Source organism: Callorhinus ursinus, unplaced genomic scaffold (genome assembly GCF_003265705.2).
Source record: "Callorhinus ursinus isolate GAN/ISIS: 27379988/994484 unplaced genomic scaffold, GSC_fseal_2.0 scaffold2, whole genome shotgun sequence".
Classification (NCBI taxonomy): domain Eukaryota; kingdom Metazoa; phylum Chordata; class Mammalia; order Carnivora; family Otariidae; genus Callorhinus; species Callorhinus ursinus.
Window position 1 is genome coordinate 31,912,405 of NW_027397064.1, and position 23,416 is coordinate 31,935,820.

A 23,416-nucleotide genomic window follows, 5' to 3' on the forward strand; every position below is an offset into this window, starting at 1 on the left:
ACTCTTAGCTATCCTCAGTATGCTCTCATTCAGCCTCCACCTCCCCATGGGCTCCGGGTACCATGTATACATACATAAAGGACCCAGAAATATAATTACAGAAGCAGAAATGTGTAACTAAGATACTGCTTTGAGGGACAGTGCCCACCAAACAGAAAAGCCCAACTGGATATGTGATTCCAGGGCTGCAAGCGTAGCATCCTGGAGGAGAGGGAGGAAAGAGATAATTTTGGAGGGTGAAGCTTGGGTGGGAAACACCCTTATTTACAGTGTTTCTGCAGCTCAGCCCCCAGGGTATTACCTAAGAAGCTCTCTTGGTCCCCCCTGAAATGGAGCGTACAAAGAGAGCTAAGTGCCCAGGTTACAGTGAGGACAAATCCTCAAGTTGACCTGTGCTGAACTGTAAATTTGGAGATGAGCAAATCTATTAGTTGAACAATGACCATGTGATTGTAGGTCGTTGGCTCTGGAAGACACAGGGAAGACTCTGCCTTCTGGCAGCTTAGTCTAGGGGAGGAGTCGGACACTAACCAAATTATCATAGAGACACGTAAGTACGTGTGCAGAAAAGGCCCAGATATCTGACTCAGAGTGGGAAGAGCTGATCAGGGAAGGCTTCCCTGAGGAAGAAGCATTTGAGCTGAGTGCCGAGGGCAGGGGAGAGGCAGGTAGTGCGGGCTGTATGAGCACCATACAGACCCCAGGGATGAGGGGAGAAGAGTGAGTTTAAGGAGAAGAGGAAAGGCCAGTTGGCTGGCCTGGGACCAAGGGGGAGAGGGGACAGATATGAAGCTGGGAGGGTGGCAGGGGCTGATCTGCAGGACTTGAGAGTCTTAATTTCCCTATTTACTTATAATGTTTGAAAGTCTTTGCTAATCTAGTGCCAATCATTTAAATACATCTATCTCTAGAGCCCATAGTTGGGTTTACAAGTGGGAAGCCACAAGACACAAAACTGTGCAGGAGGCAATTAACCACAGGACTGATGTCTGACATTCAGAATTAGGTTGCACGGCCATGCAAATCCCCGACTGAGCAAAAATAAATTGACAAAGAACTGATACCCTTCCCCTTCCTGGGTGCCATGATGCAGTGATGCTGGAAATTCTGGCCCAGAGATGTAAGTGGTCTAAATTTTGCATAAGATTTACCTAAGAAACTTCCAGGTATCTGATTCCCATGACATAAAACTGTTTCTACAAACAGATAACTTTACCCTCAAACTTAGTGGTCATTGCTTCATAGACTTAAGATAGAGGAAAATTTGCAAATCCCCAGTCCTTGCCAATTTCCAGGCTAGTTAAAAGAGAACATGGGGTGGAGGCCTACTCATTAGCTTGCAGCCTGAGAAAAGGCCAGAAGGTATTTTCTCCATCCAGGGTGCCCTGCCCAGGCACAGGTTTTTCGGGGCCAATGAAAGGGGGGTTTGGAATGGGGAAGGTGGTATAGATCACTAGGGCCTAATATCAATCTGGAGGGACATTCATGGAAAATCTTGTGAAAAAAATTTTATCTAGTCCACCCTAGCTATAAGGGATGGGGTGAACCCACTCTATGAAACTCCAGGGGGTGGGTGGGTGGGTAGGTGCTGATGGTCTGGTGGGGGGCAATGCATCTATCAGCTTTCACCTCCACAATCCCACCCCAATCAATGGTTGGTTCCCTCCACACACTCCTATCCATTGGCCCACAATAATGGAATCATTACAGAATTGCTCTGTAGACGGGGCTTAGGAGCTGCAATCTCATTGGACAAGGAAGACCAGGGGACCTATTTTGAACCTGTGTTAGCATGGCACACATACTCTTTGTATTTAGCCTGTGGTTATGTCGGGTGGCTGGGAAAGCCAGGGAGGGCTGATGGAACTTCTCACGGGGGTAGTAGGGACTCATCTAAGAAGAAGTGGCCATTCCCACCAGGCAAATGAAAGAAAGGAGAGTAGGCACTGATCAGCAATATGAAGACTTCTTTTTTAGGACTTTCTTTTTCAACTAACCCAACTCTTCCCTCCAGGTTATATCAAGGCTTTTAATGGTGCCAGCATTCTGTTCCAGTCTCATGGCCTCTAGTCTGTGACTGCTACCACCCATTTCTCCTGCTCCTTCCTCCCATGGGCCAAGTGCTTGTTGGTCTTCCCTGTATAAACCACGTCTGTGCCCTCCTGAATATGAGCCTTTACTAGCAGCACTTAGAGTGGGACCACCCAATCTGGCCAAGAGTCCTGATGATCTCTACCTTGTGATTCGTATATTGCACTCTCATTTGGGAGCTGAGATAAGAGCCCCAGGAATACAAACGTTGCTTCTTTGGGCACAGATGCTAATTTACTTCCATGTTTGTATCATTCTGTTTCTCTCTGCCATCTATAATCTTGCTTACTGTCCACTGCCTTTATCATCACATTTCTATAATTTGTCACCTCCTCTAACTCTTGCTAGGACAATTCTTCACTGGTTATAACCACTACTTCAGAAATGAAAGTTGGCATGAAAAGTGACATTAACAAAAGTTAATTTGCCACCAGCAGCTTTCCACATAGGCTAGATGTTAATAAATATTATATGTTAGAGGGAAACAAACCATAAGAAACTCTTAATGGTAGAGAACAAACTGAGGATTGATGGAGAGAAGTGGTTGGGGGATGGGGTAACTGGGTGATGTGGATCAAGGAGGGCACTTGTTAGGATGAGCACTGGGTGTTGTATGTAAGTGATGAACCACTGAATTCTACTCCTGAAAACAATATTACACTATCTGTTCCTAACTAGAATTTAAATAAAAATTTGAAAAAAAAGACAAAAAATATTATGTGTTAGGATTGTGATGTTAAAAAGTAAACACACCAGGAGCATCTTGCAGAATTAGGAGAACCCATCCACCCAATTAATGAGAGTCTGTTAATAAAGACCAAAAAATCTTTTGATGAATCCCTCCTTCTAGTAACATTTCTAGAAGCAAAAAGTGTTCCATTGCCAACACAATACATATTTATTGTAGAACACTTACAAAATGCAGAGAAAAAAAAATTAAAACTATCCCATCACTCTGAGATAAGCCCTTTCACTCAAAGATGATCACTATTGCTTTGATGTTCAGTTTTTCTTCTTTAGTCCCTTAATTTTAAGTGGATATATTTTTTGTTTTACCAGAAAAAGGGAGATCATACTCTACATGTTGTTATAACCTACTTTTTCCACTTGACTATCTTGATCATCTTTCCAGGACTTTGAACAGCCTTCTAGGATATAATTTTAATAGCTGCATAGCATTCTGTTATGTGGGCATACCATAATTTTCATAGCCAGAACTTTATCAGAGTTGTTTCCTTTTTGTTGGGGGTTGCGAGAGGCTACCATTAAAATCATGCTGTGACATCCTCAATAAGAAATCTATTTTTTGCACCTGCACAATGATTTCCTTAGTATAAATCCTGAGAATAGAAATCCCCGGGTTGAGGGACATACAACATGTTCAAGTTTTTGATTAAGACTACTAGCCAGTTGTACCAATTTCCACTTCCACCAGCAGTCTGGGAAAGTTCCTGTCTCTGTGTCATGGAAAACAAATTTATTCCAGCAGCCCTGAATTGCCACAGACCTCGTTGCTCATAAAAGTTGCAAAAAGAATTAAAATTGTAAATCAATCCTACAGGAAGTGCTGGGTGTGAAGACATCCACATTTAATTTTAGAAGTCCAGAATAGAAACACAAACAATAAGAAAAAATGAAAATCAGGCTCCGTGGTTGTGTGAAGCTCCATCCACTGGCCATCACTCGACACATCTAAAATCTGGCGGGTTCGGGCGCCTGGGTGGCTCAGTCGGATAAGCGACTGCCTTCGGCTCAGGTCACGATTCTGGAGTCCCTGGATTGAGTCCCGCATCGGGCTCCCTGCTCAGCAAGGAGCCTGCTTCTCCCTATAACCCTCCCCCCTCTCATGTACTCTCTCTCTCTCTCTCTCATTCTCACTCTCAAAATAAATAAATCTTAAAAAAAAATAAAAATAAAAAATAAAATAAAATAAAATAAAATCTGGTGGGTTCTCCGGGGCTTGAGGCAATAACCTTGATTTCCCGGCATAGGCTCGCTCGGAGTATAAAATTCTCCACTGCCATTTACCTTCCCAGTGGAAGAGAGTTAACTGTTTGCAGCGCAAGGCTGGTCATCATCAGTTCACCTGGGTTCTTTGTTGTTTTCCCCTAGATCCATAGAAAGAGGAAAAAGGGCAGGGATAGAGTGGGCTCTAGTTTTTTCCCCAATTTTTCAATTTGTTTTTATTTTGAAGTAATTTTGGTTTGCAGAAGAATTGCAGGAATAGTCCCCAGAGTTATATGTTTACCATTTCCCCCTAATGTTAGCATTCTACATAACCATAGTCAAATGATCAAAGCTGAGCAATTCATATTGGCACAACACTGTGAACTAAGCTGCAGGCGTTATTCAAATATCACTGGTTTTTTTTTTCAATAATGACCTTTTTATTGTTGTTCCAGGAGAGTAGGTACTTTTTTAATGCTGCCAGTTTAAGACGTGGTAAAGCAGGCACCCACAATACGAAATATATCCAACGCTAGGAAGAAACAACATCAAAGAAGCTGTCCATTATCTTCCAATCCATCTGACAAATGAATGTGCACTTACTAGCCCATGTCAACCGGGTCACAATCAAACCCCAGGCATTGCCTTGAGGTGTATTTATGGCCCACACACGGTTCTTCCATACCTTGCAGAAATCTTGTGATAAAGCCAGTGATACCTCAGCTCCTCTTTATCCATCACACTTGCAACCTGACTCAGTTGACAAAGTCACAGAGCCTGTGTACCAGATGGATCTGGGCTCCACCTTAGCTTGGTGACTGTGGCCAAGTCACTTCACTTCTTAGAGCTTTAGTTTCCACCTCTTGGAACTAAGACTTTGGTTTGTGAGGAATAAATGAAATAATACATTGCAAACATTGCACCTAGCGTTAGTTCAGTGACAAAGTCCTTCTCGGTTCCACGAATTTTCTCATGGGATCATCTAGACCAGTGTTGTCCAACAGAACTTTCCATGATGATGAAAATATTCTAGTTCTGCCCCCTCCTATGTGTTAGCCACTACTCGCATGTGGCTATTGGGCCCTTGAAATGTGACTCGTGCAACGAGCAACTAAATTTAAAATTTAATTTTAATTACTTTAAATAGCCACATGTGGCTAGGGGCTACTGTATCAGTCAGCACGTCTCTAGACATTATCCTTGATTCGAAGGTGTGAGCAAAGAGAAGCCAGAAGTCTAAGCTAAGGCACAGGTGTAGCTGGGATGAGGCAATGGGCGGAGGTGGCGGGTCTTGTGTGTGGCCAGAGAAGCCAGAGGGATACTCAGGGCATCCAAGTCCGGCTCAGCCCAGGAGGAAGGGCTGGTGCGGTGATAGCAGGAGGCTCTGGCACTTTCTTTGGCTTGTGCAACAATGCCAACAGCAGCTGCTTAGGGTATTGAGGTGGTTTGCAGGTTTGCAGTTACCATTTATTTTGGAAGCCAATAGTGAACTGGAAGAAAGCCTGAGAGCAGTGCTAAAATCCAGATATCTCTAGCGGGGGCTAGGGAGCTTGACTGTGCTGGCCAGAGAAAGTTTGCACATCTTGCATGAAAGGGTAAACAGTGGTTCTGGGGAACCTGTCTCCAAAACATGGTGGGGGGGTTTCAGGTGACACAGTGAGCTTGCAGATAAGAGCGGAGAGCATAGCCCTCCTGAGGAGACCTGTCCCTCCCAACAAGAGGTCCTTGGTAGCCCACAGCTCTATGATCTGACCTCTCTGTGCTCTGATATTCACTCTACATGGAGGCTTTTTTTTTAAGCACGTGAACAGTAAGCATGAAAAAATCAAACAAAATTCGGCTGGGTTAAACCCTACCACATTTTCAGGGAAGAACAACGTTCAAACGTTCAGTTAGGATCTCTTCCCCTCTCCCCACCTGCGAGAGTGTGTTTTTCTTTGACATTTGAGCTGTTTCCCCTGTCTCTGACGTTTTCCTCACTGCCCTTTTTGCCTCCTCACTGAAGCAAAAAGAACAGAGCCTCGGCTAATTACTCTCAGATCAAATAATACTGGTTATTGTAATTGGTCATTGTCCGAAAACACTGAGTTCTTCTTAGCCCTAAGGTTGCCTGGCACAGCTTAGTTAGCTAACTATTCCGGGAATGTCTCTATTATCTGTTTTACTTTGTAAAAGAAACTAGGGATTTGTTGAAAGCTGGTAATAAAAGTCTGCCCTGGTCTGAGCCGAGGCTGCGTGGAGAGGGCCTGGGAAAGCATGACCTCCATGAATCAAGCTGCCCGCCCCCTCCCCCCAATAGCCACTCAATGATGTTATTTGGTTTCTCTGTGTTGGAGAATAATAAACCCACTAGGTTTTCTTGCAGGCCAACACTCCCTCATTCTCAGGGCCTTGGGCATGGTCGAGGGGTACAAAACAATTTTAATGACCAAACTCACTGAAAGTAAAATGGTTCATAGAGAAAAACTGACACACTCACAGGTGGCTGGCTCTCCTGGAGGCATCTTCCTGGGCCCCATGGCCCCCAGAGATCCAGGTGCTCAGGGGCTGCGTGTTCAGTGGACTGAGGTCCAGGGGACTGAGGCCCTGCTTTTAAGAGAAGCTTTCCAACGTGGTGCTTACCTGTTCCAGACATTCTGAAGGCTTTGAGGCTTAGGCAGTGGGAACCATTCTGGAAAGCATACACAGACACATTAAAAACCAAAAAACAACCCTAAAATCCTATTGCCAAAATATTATTAAAATTCTACATGTTCTTCTCGGCTTGGGCAAAGGGTTCAGGCATCAGGTAGGCAGAGTGAACACTCTGAATTTTCATGATTCTGTGGGAGGTCACTATTATGGGTTGGATTGTGTCCCCCTAAAATTGATACATCAAGGTACCTCAGAAGCTGACCTTATATGGAAATAGGTCATTGCAGTTATAATTAGTTAAGATGAGGTCATGGGCGTGGGCCCTAATCCAATATGACTGGTGCCCTCATAAAAAAAGGGAAAATTTGGACAGAGACAGACACATATAAGAGAAATGACACCAAAGGTCTCAAGGAGAAGACAAGCCAAGGAGAGAGGCCCTGAACAGATGCTTCCCTCAGGGCCCTCAGAACTGAAGCATCCCACCAACACCTCAACTTTAGATCTATCTAGCCTCCAGCAAATGAGGAGGTGGTACTTTGTCATGGCAGCCCTTGCGAACTAATAGTCACAATATTCACTGAAGTCAACACACATTTAACATCTCCTGTGTGCAGAACATGTACCAAGCACTGGAGAAAATACAAAAGAAACCAACAGAAACCTCCCCACCCTTGCAGAGCCCACAATTCATTTGAGAACAAAGCATGCATGTGTGCACACAACATGCGTGAAAAGTCAGGTGATGAGCAATGGGGCTGTCTCAAAGGCTCAAAAGTGGTAAAAAGGAATGGGACTAATTTTATATGTCATTTGCAGTAAAAATGGAAGTGAATTCTGGCTTGAATAATCCAAAATGGATGATGATAAGATTTGTCATTTTCTTTGGAGCACTCTTTACAACGTTTACATGTGAACACATCTGTTTCTATTATTCTTGGTATTGACACTATTTAACCCAAAATAAAACCACCATAAAAAGGGACAATTTCTCATTCATTCAAGAAGTACTAACTGAAAACTTACTCTATGTGAGGGTGTTAAAAGGAGCTGCAGGGCAATGTCCACAATAGCTAAACTGTGGAAAGAGCCAAGATGCCCATCGACAAATGAATGGATAAAGAAGATGTGGTATATATACACAATGGAATATTATGCAGCCATCAAAAGGAATGAGATCTTGCCATTTGCAACGACGTGGATGGAACTGGAGGGTGTTATGCTGAGTGAAATAAGTCAATCAGAGAAAGACATGTATCACATGACCTCACTGATATGAGGAATTCTTAATCTCAGGAAAGAAACTGAGTGTTACTGGAGTGGTTGGGGGTGGGAGGGATGGGGTGGTTGGGTGATAGACATTGGGGAGGGTATGTGCTACGGTGAGCGCTGTGAATTGTGCAAGACTGTTGAATCACAGATCTGTACTTCTGAAACAACGCAACATATTTTAAGAAAAAAGAAAAAGAAGTAGATAACAGGAGAGGAAGAAAAGCGGAGTATGTCAGAGGGGGAGACGAACCATGAGAGATGATGGACTCTGAAAAACAAACTGAGGGTTCTAGAGGGGAGGGGGTAGGGGGATGGGTTAGCCTGGTGATGGGTATTGAGGAGGGCACGTTCTGCATGGAGCACTGGGTGTTATGAACAAACAATGAATCATGGAACACTGCACCAAAAACTAATGATGTAATATATGGTGATTAACATAACAATAAAAAATTAAAAAAAAAAAAGAGGAGCTGCAGGGCTATAAGACGATGCTCCCTATCAGATTCCTCTATTTCCCGCTCCAAATCGAGAGAAGCGTGTTTTAACTCTCATTTAAAATGATGTTTCTGGGGCGCCTGGGTGACTCAGTTGGTTAAGCGACTGCCTTCGGCTCAGGTTATGATCCTGGAGTCCCTGGATCGAGTCCCGCATCGGGGTCCCTGCTCAGCAGGGAGTCTGCTTCTCCCTCTGACCCTCCCCCCTCTCATGTGCTCTCTCTCTCTCAAATAAATAAATAAAAATCTTTAAAAAAAATAAAAAAATAAAAAAATTAAATGATGTTTCTGCTTTATGCTTTTCTTGGGACTGAAATGTAAGTGTTTTGTTTTTTAAAAGATCTCTTCTTCCAGCTCCTATAGGAATGGAATACACCAATGCTGTTTATCCAACAAAGAATTTAATCCTAGTTGGGTAAAAAATGATTTTTTTTAATACTGGTATATTCATGTCTGTCTATGCATTAAAAAAGACCTGGAAGACTATCCGTCTGATAGTGATAATGGATCTGAGGTTTACCTCTTTAGTTCCTTTTTCTTAATCTATTTTTTAAAATAAAAAACTACATTATTTTGTAAAAGAAAAAACCACATTATTTTGTAACTTCAAAAGTAAGTTCAATTAAAAATAGAACTTATAGTGCCAAGACTTGTAGAGTGAAAGGAGTGATCAAAGAAAGTGATTTCAGCGGAGTTTTCAAGGTCAGGTGTCATCAAATGAGAACCACTCAGTTGGCGGTTTCATAGTCCCATGTGGGTACAAAGGGGAGGGCTTGTAATATACAGCTTCTTTACCCTCTCTTCAGATGATTGTGCCTAAATTCAAATAATCAGTAAAGATAGATGAGAATATCTGGTATCTGTTTAGAATGTTTATTTCCAAGCCACTTTCTCCTGCCTATTTACGGTTCCTGCCTGGCCAAACAAAATTAAAGTATTTCCTCATCCAGTCATAAACCAATTTCCAGTCAACGTAATGAAATCCATTTCAGTGCTCTCCCATGTTTTGTTTTTCCCTTCCTAGAGCCCGTTGCTCTGTGTTTTGGGAGCCTTTAGTATTTTAAAACTATTTCCAACTTTAGCGTTGTTCTTGTGGGACATGGATTTGGGACTGGGAGTCAGGGCTTGAACATTGCACCTAGGGTTTGCAACGGTGGCTGCAGCTTCTCTGAGACCTCAAGCAAGGTGGTTTAACCATCACCACCTGTTTCCTTAACCCAAGTTGGAGGTCATATTCGCCACTCGAGGACAAAGTTATTCGTTGAATTTATTGGGATTTGTGAGATAATGAATGTCAAGTGCCTGCCTCTGAGCGAGAAACAAAATAATCCTGTTCTTCCTTTTCTTCCTTGGAGAAGTGGTGGGCAATGGAAAGCTCGTGCAGTTAGGACCCTGGAGCTGGGTTTTGAGCGTGTAGTGTGGCGCTTACCCACCGTGTAACCTGGGGGTGTTGCCTGACCCCCCAGAGCCTCAGTGTATCTCATCCCGTCTACAGAAGGCGGATGATTATAGCTCCTGCTCATTGGGCTCTTGCGAGAATCAGGACGGCAAGGGTAACGTTAGTATTTCCTCACCCTTTGCCTCTTTCCTTTCTGCCTCTTCTCTGGTCTGATGTACCATGTATTCCTCTCTCTTCTCAGGTGTTTCTGCCCTATGGTTCTCCTCCAGTAACTTGCAGTTTCATTGCACTGAAATTCTAACATGCTCCGAGCTCTAGTTCTTACAAGCCCCACCTGATTTCTCCCGAGTCTTCAGTGTGGGCTGGAGGGGTGCTTCTTAGCTGCGTGCTAGAGTAACACGAACAGGGGCCCAGGTTCAAATCTCCCTTCTGCCACTTGTGAGCTCTGAGATTTGGGGGAAATTAACCTCTCTGGTTTAGTAACTCGGAAGTTACAAATCTGTAAAATGGGAATGCTTTTCTAGTTGCTTGGGAGGATTAGATAAAATGAAGCATTTGGTATATAGTAGGGGCTTGACAAATGTTAGTCTTAATCCTTTTTCTTTTTTTTCCCTTGTTTTCATCTCTCACTTTGAAGAGACAGCGTGGTCTAACACAGTGGTTCTCAAGCCAAGCTGCATTATTAGCATCACCTGGGAGAGTTTTGAACGGAAAGGAAGTCTTGGCCCCACCCTGCAGAGTCTGATTCGGTGAGCCTGGGGACAGCCCAGCATTAGCCTGTCTTTGTGTTGTCATTATTGTTCTTAATAATCTCCACATATTTCTGGTGTGGTGCCAAATGAGGCAGAAAGTGCTGGTCTCGCAAGGAGGGTAGGGTCGACCACTCATAAGTGACTTCCACACACTTCTCTGGGGCCCATTGCCTCAAGTGAGCTAGTTGTGAAAATTCAACCAATCAACATATATAAAAATTGCAGAACAGAGTGTCTGATGCATACTTATGTTTTCAAGGAGGTGAAGGAGGAGGCATGACAAGGGAAAGATCAGTCCTCAGGAATTCTGCCATTAAAGGGTGACCTGTAGGAGTTGTCCCAGGAGGCAGTGTAACGACATTGAACTTGGGGCTCCATGTCTTGCCAGACTGTGTCTTCCCCCATCTGGTTTGTAGCTACATTAGATCAGATGGAGGGATTGATGGGCCCAGGGCAGAGTCAGGCTGCTGTTTGTGCTTGTTTGCGGTCGGCCCTCCCCCGCTCCTGCAGATAACCTGATGCTGGATGACCTTGCCTCTCTCCCATTGATTTTTCCCAGTAGTTAAGCTGCAAGTGATCAATGAGAGAAAGATCCACAGATAGGCAGTTTCCACAGCACCATTTCAAGAGGTGTTTGTTTCTCTGGCTTCAGGAGCCTCAGAAAGAACAGGGCTCTAGGTAGCTTATTTACCTTCTCTTTCCAAAAATGATGGTGAATCAATAGACCAAATTTTTCTCCATCTCCTCCTTCTGCCTTTCTTTTTAAAAGAGTTCTCATTTGAATTCAATTGGAATTTGAGGTAGGAATAGTGAAGTTGCAAAAGGAAACTTAAAAAGCCGAACATAGTAATTTCCGAACTAAATGGAATAAAATTAAAATGAGGGCAGAAGTGTGGCTCCCATACTAAAATAATGCATTTTTTCATAAGTCTCACTTCATAAGTGAAATAAGAAAGCTCATTTACAACAGATCCAAGTCAACAGAGATTTGCTGGTTGATTGATAAAACATCACCAGAACCATCTTGAGTCTTAGCTCAAGGTAAAACATTTTCTGGTTTCTATAGTCTTACCACAATCACCCTAAGGTTATCTTATAATGCAGCCTACTGAACTACACCTCTGGAATTTCCCAAATACAATGCATTCTTGAGATACCATATATTTAAATAGTTGATAATGTTGTTAGCCTTATTTCACTATCTCAGGCAGTAACTTTAAAACTGCACTGCAAAAATTTGTAGCTCTTCTACTCCCTGCCCCCTCCCCACAACTTAACCACACTCAACGCCCTCACAGCCGTGGACTTCCTCAGTCTTTGGCTCAAGAAGTCTAAGCTTAGCTCTTCTGGTGCTTTACCAGGCTGTAGATTCTTTTTGGCTGCCATCATCAGGATGCTGAAAGCCAGTGCTCTCACGAAGTACGCGCCTTGGCGTTTGAACCTGGCACTCCAACTCACGTTTGTAGCTTATCACTTTTCTAACCCTGCCTCAAAACTTTCTGTGGATTCTAAGAAAATATTCCATCCTCTGAAGCCTCTTTCTAAGGTAATGGTCTCTGCAGAGGAAGGGGAGGCCAGACCTTGCTCCTGGTGGGTGGAGAAGGTGAAGGGAACGGGCATAATCAGAAATCTCTCGCTTGTCTCCAGGGGGCAGGGGGTGGGGGGAGTACCATGTTTAACAATCTGTCCACCCCCACAAAGGATGTTTGAGCTATAGCTTTTTTTTTTAAAGATTTTATGAAGTAATCTGTGCACCCAATGTGGGGCTCGAACTTACAACCCTGAGAACGAGAGTCACGCGCTCTACAAACTGAACCGGCCAGGTGCCCCGAGCTATAGCTTGATCATGCATTTGGTGTGTATGGTGTTTGATGATGCATCAGGTGACAACATTTACCACTTCCCTGTGGTCTCCACAAATATTTAAGAGCTGTCACGTGTGCTCAGCACTGGGCCGACACAGACATGGTATTGCCCGTCCCCCAACGAGCTTATGGCCATATGATATTCATGGTATTATGATTACTATCATCTCCTTGTCTTCTCCAGCCCCTCTGGCTCTTCCTTCTTAGCCTCCAAAGACCCCTTTCCCTCTGCCTGACCTTTCAGGACTGGTGCCCCAGGGTTCTAGCCTAGTCTTTTTTTTTTAAATTAACTAATTAATTAATTAATTAATTTGACAGCGAGAGAGGGAGCACAAGCAGGGGGAGCAGGAGAGGGAGAAGCAGGCTCCTCGCCGAGCAGGGAGCCCGATGTGGGGCTCGATCCCAGGACCCTGGGATCACGACCAGAGCTGAAGGCAGCCGCTTAGCCCACTGAGCCACCCCGGCGCCCTGATCGTAATCTTTCTCTTCACATTCTCCCTTGGGTAACTGAATTCACACGGGGGCTTCAAATACCTCTTTAATCAGATTACTTCCAATTTTGTATTTTTACACTGGACCCTTATAATCACGGGCTTGTATTTCTGATTGCTTTTTAGATATCTTCATTTGGTGGTCCCATAGATATCATAGTCTCAAAATGTTCCAATCGTATACTCCTTACTTTCCCCACAAACCTATCCTTCCCCCTTTCTTTTCTGTGCCAGTGAATGGCCCTCCCATTCACCCACCGGAGATCCATCGGTTCTCCCGCACAACTTGAATCCCATCAGTTACTACCTCCCCCTGACTCTAACCACCTAGGTGCGTTTTAGATCTGTCCCCTCCATTCCTTCTCCATTGCCACTGCTCTAGTTGAGACTTAGTATTTGTCTTCTAGAATCTAAATCATGGCCACATTGCTTCTGATCTCCTTGCTGCATACCTGCTGTGCATGGGGCAGATGGACTTGGGTTCGGATACACTGCCAATTTAATTGTACATATAGTATTCCCAGCAATTTTTAAATTTAAACCCTGCCATTTCACTTCCCTGTTAAAAATTTTCCAATGCCTTCTCTTTGCTTATTGGTCAAAGTCCAAATCCTTAGGATGACTACAAAGCATTTCCCAATCTGGTCCCCATCTACCCTTCCAGGTTAACCTCCAGCAATGTACCACCACAAAGCTAACATTCTGGCTTCCTTGAGCAATTTACCTGGTTGATACAATATCAAGTAAACCTGCTTTCTTGTTCCTTAGTGTCAAGTTCTTTTGTCTGGAATGTCTTCCCCCTCTTGCTCACCTGGAGAAAGCCCACTTAGTCATCTTTGAGACCCAGCTCTGTCTCTCTCAAACAGTCCCTAAATTCCCCAACTAAGGGGGGCTTTTTTTCTTAGTGTTCCCAGAGGCCCCCAAGGGATGCTGCTATTATAATACTTTCCACGTTGTATTATTTATATTTTTCCCCTCCAGATTGCATTCTTTGAAGGCAGGTATCGATGTCTTATTTATTTTTTAATCTCCTAGTCCCCAGCACCTAGCATTCATAAATATTTGTTAAATGAATGAAAAATTGATGCTTGGATACAAAATAATAGTGAAATAAATTTACTAAACTTTATCCTTGAAAGGTAAAAGTACCCCAAGAGAGCCTGCTTGGCGTGTCTTGCCCTGTGCCTTACAGAGGTGGGTGCAACTGGGCACTGGCTGTGAAGGTGGGGGAGGGGCCTACAGGTGGAGCCATTTCCATGATATTTGGAATCTTAAGGCTCCTTTTCTTGAACTGGAAAGGAATCTAGTAGGGTTTTACTTTATTTTTTTATTTTATTTTATTTTTTAAGGATTTTATTTTTATTTATTTGTCAGAGAGAGAGAGAGCACAAAGCAGGGGGAGCGGCAGGCAGAGAGGGAGAAGCAGGCTCCCCGCTGAGCAGGGAGCCTGATGTTGGACTTGATCCCAGGACCCTGGAATCATGACCTGAGAGGAAGGCAGATGCTTAACGACTGAGCCACCTAGGCGTCCCAGGTTTTACTTTAAAAAAGATTTTTTTTTTACCTGCTTTCACTCATTTGCAATTTTTCCTAATCTTAACTACTTTAAGATCATCTAGTCCGCCTCAATAAAAACTAATAACTGCCACCAAATAAATTAAAGATGAGAAAACTAAAAATAAATGTAGAAACTAGAAGAAACTATTAATGAAGATCAAAGTAGGCTGTGTATCTAAATGAATTGCACTGACGGATTTGGGGGACGGGTTAATAAAGATGTTAATAGTAACTCCCCAGGAGCTTTCTGCAGCCTTGCAGAAGTGCAAAAGTAATGAGCCCAATCAGGGTTCACACATTAGCTCTGGCAAGCCAGGGCTGCCAGGGTCCCAGGATGGGGACTCCCCTCACATTACATTCCAAAAACATGTCCCCAAGCTCACAGACTCTAAAACCAAGTCTAGTTAGAAGGACATAGTCATTTGGAAATGAACTTGGAGAGTTCATTTTTAGCTGCTCCCCACTCTAGGGCATTGTTTTATTACCATACTGTCATCATATTTGCTCTTCAGTAGCTGGAAAGTAAGGTGGATGCAGCTGTGAGCATCACCTTGAAATCCAACAGGTCTAGCTATTCTGGAGCACCCCCTTCCTGGCTAGGTGACCCTAGGCTTCCTGAGCCTCAGTGTTCTCAACTGTAAAGTAGGGATGATAACACTGTCCCTAATTGATAGGGCTGCTGTGAATCAAAGTAAAATACTGTAGGTAAAGTGCCTAACTCAAGCTAGTGCTCAGTCGACAGGAGTTATTATTATCCAGAAATAAGGTGACTAATAACTTACATGTACTTTCTTGGCCAAGTGAGCAGAACGAGGATTATTAGAGACCTAAGACGGTGTGATTAGAAGTAGAATTGCACGTTTTCTAACTCCTGGTCACTGATTTCATTTAATAGATAGGTATTGGCTCGCTACTATGTGCCAGTTAGGGGGCATGTATCAATTACTAGAAACCCTAGAAGTGGTCAAGGTTGCTCTGTAGAAATCTTTAGCACTGTTGCTACCATGCCAGGCTTGGGGTGAAATCAACAAAGATAACACTGATGTCTTCTGTGATTTAGTAGCTTTTATTGGCCACCTATTATGTAGCATGTAGACACTCTGCCAGGGAAGAGACCATGTCATAGTGGGCAGGCTTCTCACAGCATTTTAAGTGGGGCGAGGGGTGTACAGAATGGAGCCTTCATCAGAAGAGAGAGCCTTAACAGGTGCTCACACTGACTTGGGTAGAAATTGGAAAACTGAGGGTCTGCTCTTAGGGACAGTGAATTCAGGCAAAGTTTAGGCCCAAGCAAGCAAACAGAAGTCAGTTCTAGCACAGGGACATGTGCCTAACATCAAAGAATCGAGAATTCTAAGGGAGCTCAACATTAAATACAGGCATAACTTCATGGGGCGCAGTCGGTTAAACATCCGACTGGTTTTGGCACAGGTCACAATCTCATGGGGTGGTGAGATGGAGCTCCTTGCTCACTGGGGAATCTGCTTGAAGATTCTCTCCCTCTGCCCCTCCCCCTGCTCTCTCTTTCTCTCTCAAATAAATAAATCTTAAAAAAAAAAAAAAAACAGGCACAACTTCAATTCTCACACACCTGCCTTGAGTCGGAACCCTGGCAAGTCACCGAACCACCGAATGAACTTCCATACTGGGCGAAACAACGGGAACTAACTTACTGTGTGCACCTACTAGAAGTTAGGCACCTTGGCAGATTAAGGTTCAATGATTTCATTTATTTCTCAGAACCACCCTGCAAAATGAGACTGAGGGATGCAGCATGGCTAATGCAAGGAGAACCAGGTTTGGCCAGACGTTGACTCCTCTCCCAGCTAGGAAATGCCTCCGGGTGGACCTGAGAGGAAACCTGCTTCCTCATGCCTAACACCGCAGGCAGTAGCAAGAAGCAGCAATTATGTGTGTTCTGTGCCTGGGGCATGGAAACACTTAAAATGACAGGATTGCTCCCATTTTGCAGATTAGGGTACTTCCTCAAGTGCCCCAGGTAGTAAAAGGTGGAGCTTCGACTTGCCATTTTGTGCGGTGCTGATGTCCATAATTAAAACCTCTCTTATCCGTTGTTTTCCCTGTTGAGCCCACCGCATACCTCCCTCGGCTAACAGCTCGTGTGATACAGGGGATGCTGATGCAGATCTTACATCGTGCTCACAGCAAACACACAAAGACACACTCAGAACCCTTTGAGCCCAAAGCGTGGTAGCTCTTTGCCACCCCAGTAGGGACAAGGATCGTTTTAGATCGCAATCATCAGCTGTCCCATAGCGGTGTCAGACGAAGTGAAGCTCTCACACTGGATCTCAGGTCAAAAGAGAACATTCCGAGTCTAAGGTGAGATGGCTATAATGTAATGTCTGTATTCCACGCCCGTTATTTCTTGCTTCCACCTGGTGGTCAAGAGTTGAAAAAGCAGGCATCCTGAAGATGACTGGGCGTCAGCAGGATCCGTTTGCCTATGGTTTCTAGTACATCGGATTCTGGGTCCCCGCAGGGCTTTTAGTGCTGCTTTTCTGCCTTTTGATTTCCACTAAGTTCCTCCAGTGGAAAATCTTTCCATGTGCAGGGTTCTTTCCCGGGGCTGAAAGAACCAGGATAATCCCGGATGCTTCCCTGCAGCTGAGCTCATGTCACAAATCAGGCATGATTTTCAGCAGATATTTCTTTAAAAGTCTGCAGGCCTCTGTGGACTCTATTCCCTTCTCAATGGGAACAAGCATCAAAGAGACAGGAATAAAATGCTTTGCACGCACATCAGGAACTAATTGCCAATTTGGCAAATGCATTGACTAATGTCATGCACTGTTATTTCTAAATCCTCTCCTGTCCTTGACCCCCAGTATCTAGATGTAAACTTGGAACCATTAGTGGAGAAGGATAAAGTCTTCTGGTGCCTCAAATGGAATTGAGAGGGATTTAAACTCAGCGCTTTTGAGCGTAGTGAAATGAACCCAGCAGTACATTAATGCTAGGATTTGAGCTCACACAGCATGAGCGCTTTCAAAACCCGTGTTTAAGGAAGCAAACAGAGCCACGGCAGACCCTTTCATTGGAGCAAAAAGAGTTGGATGAAACAATCAATGACACATTACAAACCACAACTGGGCTGCAATCCTGTGGGCACACACACACACAAAGTTTTTCTTTATCACAGGATCTTTGCATCTAATGAGATGGTGACTGGACAACCTCCAGAGGAATAAGGGCTCCGTTTACTTTCACCGAGAAACGTCTAAATATTTAGTTGGTGCTCCTAAAAGCCTTACATGATTCTGTAGCAAACTGGTCTCTAAGGTAGGATCGTATTAGCCCTATATTGCCATTGGAAAATCTATTTAAAGGGAATTCGGAAAAGAAAAGAAGGAAGATATTACCACTGAAAGTACAAATGTTGGCTTCTTTTTTTTTTCTCTTTCAAAATTAACTCTTTTTTATGTCCTCCAAATACTTAGTTTAGGACCAATACCCTGCCAGTTAATATTTTCTCTTAATTGATTCTAAATGGTTCTCCACTTCTTATATGTGCTTTATTCCTGTTGGTTTTAGTTGGATTCGAAGTGCTGGAGGCTCAAAAGGGGAGGGACTCCCGAGTGCATTTTTGGGGGAGGGGGGAGGCAGGAGAGGAAGCTAAGAGGACCAGGGAACTTTGTAAAATTGTCTCTAGGGCTCCACCCTTTAAAGTCACACTACTGTCTTGTATGAGCAGATTTTAGCCAAGACCAATATCCAGTCTGCTTTAAGCTTCTGGGATCCTCTCTGCCATAAACCTAGCACATCCCAGATATGGCATGAGCTGGGGCTTTAACCTTTTCAGGCTTTCTGTTAGTAGAATCCCCTCCAGCATGTTGCTCTTTATTATTGCTTCCTATGGACTCTTATTAAGGATCACCAAAACGCACGCCGACAGCCCCTCCTCCCCCAGAGGCCAGCACAGCCCCAGTTCACTGCCAGTTTGATTAATGTGTCTTGGCTAATTGTGTGAGAGATGGCAGGCCTTTAGCAAGTGTGACCAGTTTATTGTTCAGCCAATCACAGGCGCCTCAGTTAGCATGTGAAAAGGAGGTGTTTTGCCTGGGGAGGGTGAGTGTTCTGGCGGCTGAGTCAAAGGCAGAGCATTTTGGGGGGTCACAGAGCAACACCCACTTCTTTGAGGGGATGTTACTATGCTCTACTAAACCTGTAAACCTCGTACTCAAAGCACTTTTTCTCTCCTCCCTCTTTTTTCAAGATCTTTTTTTCCCATGGTGCAAGCAGGCAAGCCACTGGCTACCATGCAGATGGAGTTCACGTTCCAGGGTTTTTAATATTTCACTTTTATATTTCTGTTAGAGAATGATCCTGCTGAGAGTCTGGGAATCTGTGCTCGTCAGAACCCCCTTACTGACACTTGGATATATTGCTCTGAAAGCTATCCCAGGAGAAAAGATTAAACAAAAAAAAGCCTACTTTTCAAAGCCTACTTCTCAATCTGCCCACATCAAAATAAGACAACTGGCCCTTTGAAGTAGAGGACACAGAGTTCTCAGCCAGCTTGCTTAAAGTGGGGGGGTGGGTGGGTAGGAGGAGGGAAGGAAGAAGGAAGGAAGGAAGGAAGGAAGGAGGGAAGGAAGGAAGGAAAGGAAAAAGAAAGAGAGAAGGAAAGGAAGCCCAGTGTCTAAAATTGTATACCTCTTTTCCCTTGCCCAGATTTAATCAGGCACAAGAGTCTGAATTGATGGCTAGAAAACCTACAACCCTGCTCATCAGTGCCCCAAGAAAACAGGTAAATTGGCCAGAGAAACCTGTCCAGGTGGGTCAGCACCAGGTGTTTTTTTAAGCCTGTACAAACAGAAACTGTGTTCCCCTCATAGACATAGTCCAGACAAGGTCTGGGAAAGGGTAGAGTAGGCATTGATGGACATTGGATGGTTTTCCCAAGTTTTCAGCTCTCGTCTCCCTCAAATTAGTATATGGCTAAATTCAAAGTTTGGGAACTCTTACTACTACTGAATGAAAAGGAAAACAATGGAAGTCTCATCCAGAATGGTGTTACTATTCTCCTCTGTGATATTTTTCTGACTCCCATCCCCTCTTCTTTTCTCTTAATCCCTGGAGTTCAAACGTTGGGGAGCAGCAGCTCAGTGATGGGGGGTGGGCGGGGGGTGGTTCAAAGGGACTTCTCGATCGACATAAGGGGATGGTCCTAGAACACAGATGATGGCCCTTTTAAAACACAGTCCTTATGATTGAGTTATCAGTAGTACTGACCCCACGCTGAAGATATGCTGGACTTTTAAGATTTACAGATACAGAGTTAGACATCTTCCTTGTAGCTAAGGAAGAGTTACAATTCTCTTTCTTTCATAAGCTTAGCTTGGCTCACAGCTACACACTGCCCAAGCCCATGGAAGCGGGGCTCACAAATGATCATCCCACCGCCCCCCCCGCCGCAATAAGGAGAGCTGGTGAAAGAGTGTGGATGAATGAATACAAACCCAAGCTCTCAGACATTGAAGAATGTACCAGATCTGTCTGTGCAGACCCAATACATAATATAGCACCTGGCAGATAGTAGGTGTTCAAAATTTTTTTACTTACTTGAATTAAATTAAATCCCTACTAGAAAAACAATGCAGAATATGAACGCTATTGATGTTGGGCCTGGAGAATTCTCTTCATAAATAAAAAATTGCACATTACTTTGAAATGACAGCAAAATGAAAAATGCAACAAATTTCTCACTGTTTTATTGGGACCCAGTTTTCTTATTTAGTGCAGAATCTGGCAGGGAAGGATTTTGACCAAGTTTCCATCATTATTGTTCTCACCAAGGCATTCCCTGTTAAGGATCACTGCTTATTCGCCTGAACCAACTTGAAACCCAAACGTTTGAAGTTTGGAGGAACAGCATATGCTCACCATAGCAGATTTGTATCAACACCATCCAAATTGTTTTCTACAGCCCATCTGTGACCCTAAACTACTGCTTGCATCCATGGTAGGAAGCTGAGGGGTTCCATTTTCATCTGGAGAGGAAGGTGGGTAGGGAGAGGTATAGATGGGCAGGGTGGGAAAATAGAACCAGGTTCTCCTAGAGACCATGACAGCTGGAGATAAAACTATTACAGACTAGACCATGGTCTCTACAAGTGGCCTGTTCTTTTTTCTGTTTCAGACCAAAAGGAAAAGGTACTATTCCAAGCCTTGTGGCCAAAGTGGCATTTTTCTCAGGTGCTACACTCGAACAAAATAGTTAGAAATGGTAAATTATTTTAAATGACACTAAGGCCATTTAGCAATGCATATGATCTTTCATAAGGCAGCTGAAATGACTTTAGCTTGCTATTGGGTTTTCATAATCCTGGTGGGTTCAAGATGCCTGATCCCTATGTATAGCTGTTTGAGCAAAGGTATTATATGCGGGAGTAAAGAGGAAAAAAAAATCCCTGGCCTCTTATCTCTTTTGTTATCCTCTTTAATTGCCTTTTAAATCTTCCTACAATTTCTTGCTCTCATGAGACCCTTCTAGGATAATCTCATACCAAATTTAGTAACGACAACAGTTTGGGGAAGGTCCATATTTAGTGATGGGTCAGTATGAGAACTAGAAAATCTGACTTCAGTCATAATCACCCCAATCTTGTCCTTATCTGTTCACATCTACCTCCCCTTTAATCCTGCCAGCGAGAGTCCAGCTTTGGTATGGCCATCACTTGCTCCCCCAGCCTCTGATACAGTCCTTCATCCTGTAGCTCCCTGCTTATCTCTTCTTCTGGCTCAACATCCTTGAAGTGACTACTAGGTAATCTGATCTCTCTGACATGGCCTTAGGACGATTTCTCAAAGACTTCCCCCGTGGGCAACATGTCCAACACTTCCAAATCCATTCCCAGGAGCCAGTCTTGGAGGAACAAATGGGTGATGAGCATGACCAAGTGTTAGGTCCAGAGACAATGGATGGACTCTTCTGTAATCTAGAGACATCTTACTTGGCCTGTCCTAGGTCTAATGAGCCTGTACTTCCCCTCTGTTGTATCAGCTTTCTTTTTATATTTTATGAGGTACAATAACCAGCAAATAAAGTCAATAATAGTCATGGGGCTCAAAAGTCTTTTGAGCCATTTAATATTTGGAAATGGATTTGGAATCCACAGTAATAGTCATTCCAAATTCTTCTGCAGCTTTGCTACTGCTGTTGTACAGAGTTGGGGAACTGATCTAACCTCAACCATTCAGTGTCCTTCTCGTAAAAGGGTTAGCAGGGAATACACGAATCTAAAAATTCATCTAGACCTATCTTCACTGTTGAGTTAACAATAAAAGAAGGGCACCGTAACTGTGTGGCAAATGCCTTCACATTGCTAATTTTCAGAGCATTCAGAAGCTCAAGTAGATGTTACCTGGATTGTAGTTAGGTAGCTTGGAAACTCCAGGCCAGGTATCCTCTGTAGGGACTCCCAACACCTATACAAAGCCAAAGAAAGACAAAGAAAGCTGAGGCGGGAGACATGAAGGACAGATTGGGAGGAATAGGGAAGAATTCATTATACACACCACATTATGCTAGCTGATACACACATGAAAGAAACTTTAGCGTTTCCTACGTTTGTAGCTTCATGGACAAAACTGCAGTATATTCTTACAGTCCTGTGATGGTTAACTTTCTGTGCCAACTTGACTGGGAATAGAGATGCCCAGATAGCTGGTAAGATATTATTTTGGGGTGTGTCTATGGGGATGTTTCTGGAAGAGATTAGTATTTGAATCAGTAGACTGAGTAGAGAGATATGCCCTCTCCAGTGTGGGCAGGCATCACCCAATTGATTGAGGGCCCATGTAGGACAAAAAGGTGGAAGAAGGGCAAATTCCCTGTCTCTCTTCTTCAGTTGGGACATCCATCTCCTGCCCTCAGACATTGGAGCTGCTGGTTCTCTGGCCTTCAGACTCTGGGACTTACACCAGCATCCCCTCAGGTCTCAGGCCTTTGGCCTCAGACTGAATTACACTGGTTCTCCAGCTTGCAGACAGCAGATCTCAGCCTCCATAATCACACGAGCCAATTCCCATAATAAATCTCCTCTTAGGTATCTCTATATATCCTACTGGTTCTGTTTCTCAGGAGGACCCAAATACAGATCCTGAGCCTGTGTCTTCACTAACTCACTTGTTATTCTGAGGCAGATCATATAGCCTTGCTTAAAGTCATAGTCTCATCACTAAATCTCTGTGGCATGGTCACCATATAACATGGTGCTATTTTGGGAGTCGGGGATATAAAGAGGTAGGGGTGACTGTCCCTCTGCCTTACATTAGATTAAATACACACACACACACACACACACACACACGAACGTAGCCTGAATTATGCCTCAGCATGAGCATTCAGCTGTTCCCCAATGTGCTCAAATTAAAAAGGATTCAGATTACTGACCTTTAGACAGTGGAATTTTAGCCAAAAATGATGCCAAACCTAACTCTAGTCCTTCCTACCAAATTCATCTCATCCTGTTTCTTTGGTGGCCCTGCAGCTTGGAAAATAGTATTTGGCTTTTAACTGGTGGACTGTAAAAGTAATAGCATCACTTGAGAGAGAGCTCACTTATACTGTGGATTACCAAATGGAAGCTCCAGTTTGTAATTAATATGAAAATAAAAGTCTTTTGGAGTACAAAGTCAAAACACTTCTGATCTGGAATGGTGCTTTTACTTCGAGTTCTTTTGTAGACATCATTTTACCATTCTTTTACTATAACCATAAAAGTCCAATGTCAGTTATATCTGGGAGCTAGAATAGCATGGTTTCTGTGAAATATTAGCGAAATACTAGTAGCTTTCACTACACCACTATGCAATATAACTCTTCTTAGAAGCATCTCTCAACATAACTCTTTTTAGAAGTGTCTCTCATAGAAAGAATCTAATAACT

The 23,416-nt window shown here is 43.6% G+C and overlaps 1 protein-coding gene across 2 annotated transcripts in view; it reads right to left on the reverse strand.

Moving 5' to 3' along the window:
• Window positions 1–23,416, reverse strand: part of CDK15 (cyclin dependent kinase 15) — a 78,817-nt gene that overhangs the window by 13,350 nt on the left and 42,051 nt on the right. For both annotated transcript variants that reach the window (XM_025887282.2, XM_025887290.1), the window contains exons 10-11: window positions 21,891–21,954; window positions 6,661–6,709 (exon numbers count right to left, since the gene is read on the reverse strand). In XM_025887282.2, coding sequence (XP_025743067.1) covers window positions 6,661–6,709; window positions 21,891–21,954 — 113 coding nt within the window. The remainder of the gene's footprint in view (window positions 1–6,660; window positions 6,710–21,890; window positions 21,955–23,416) is intronic.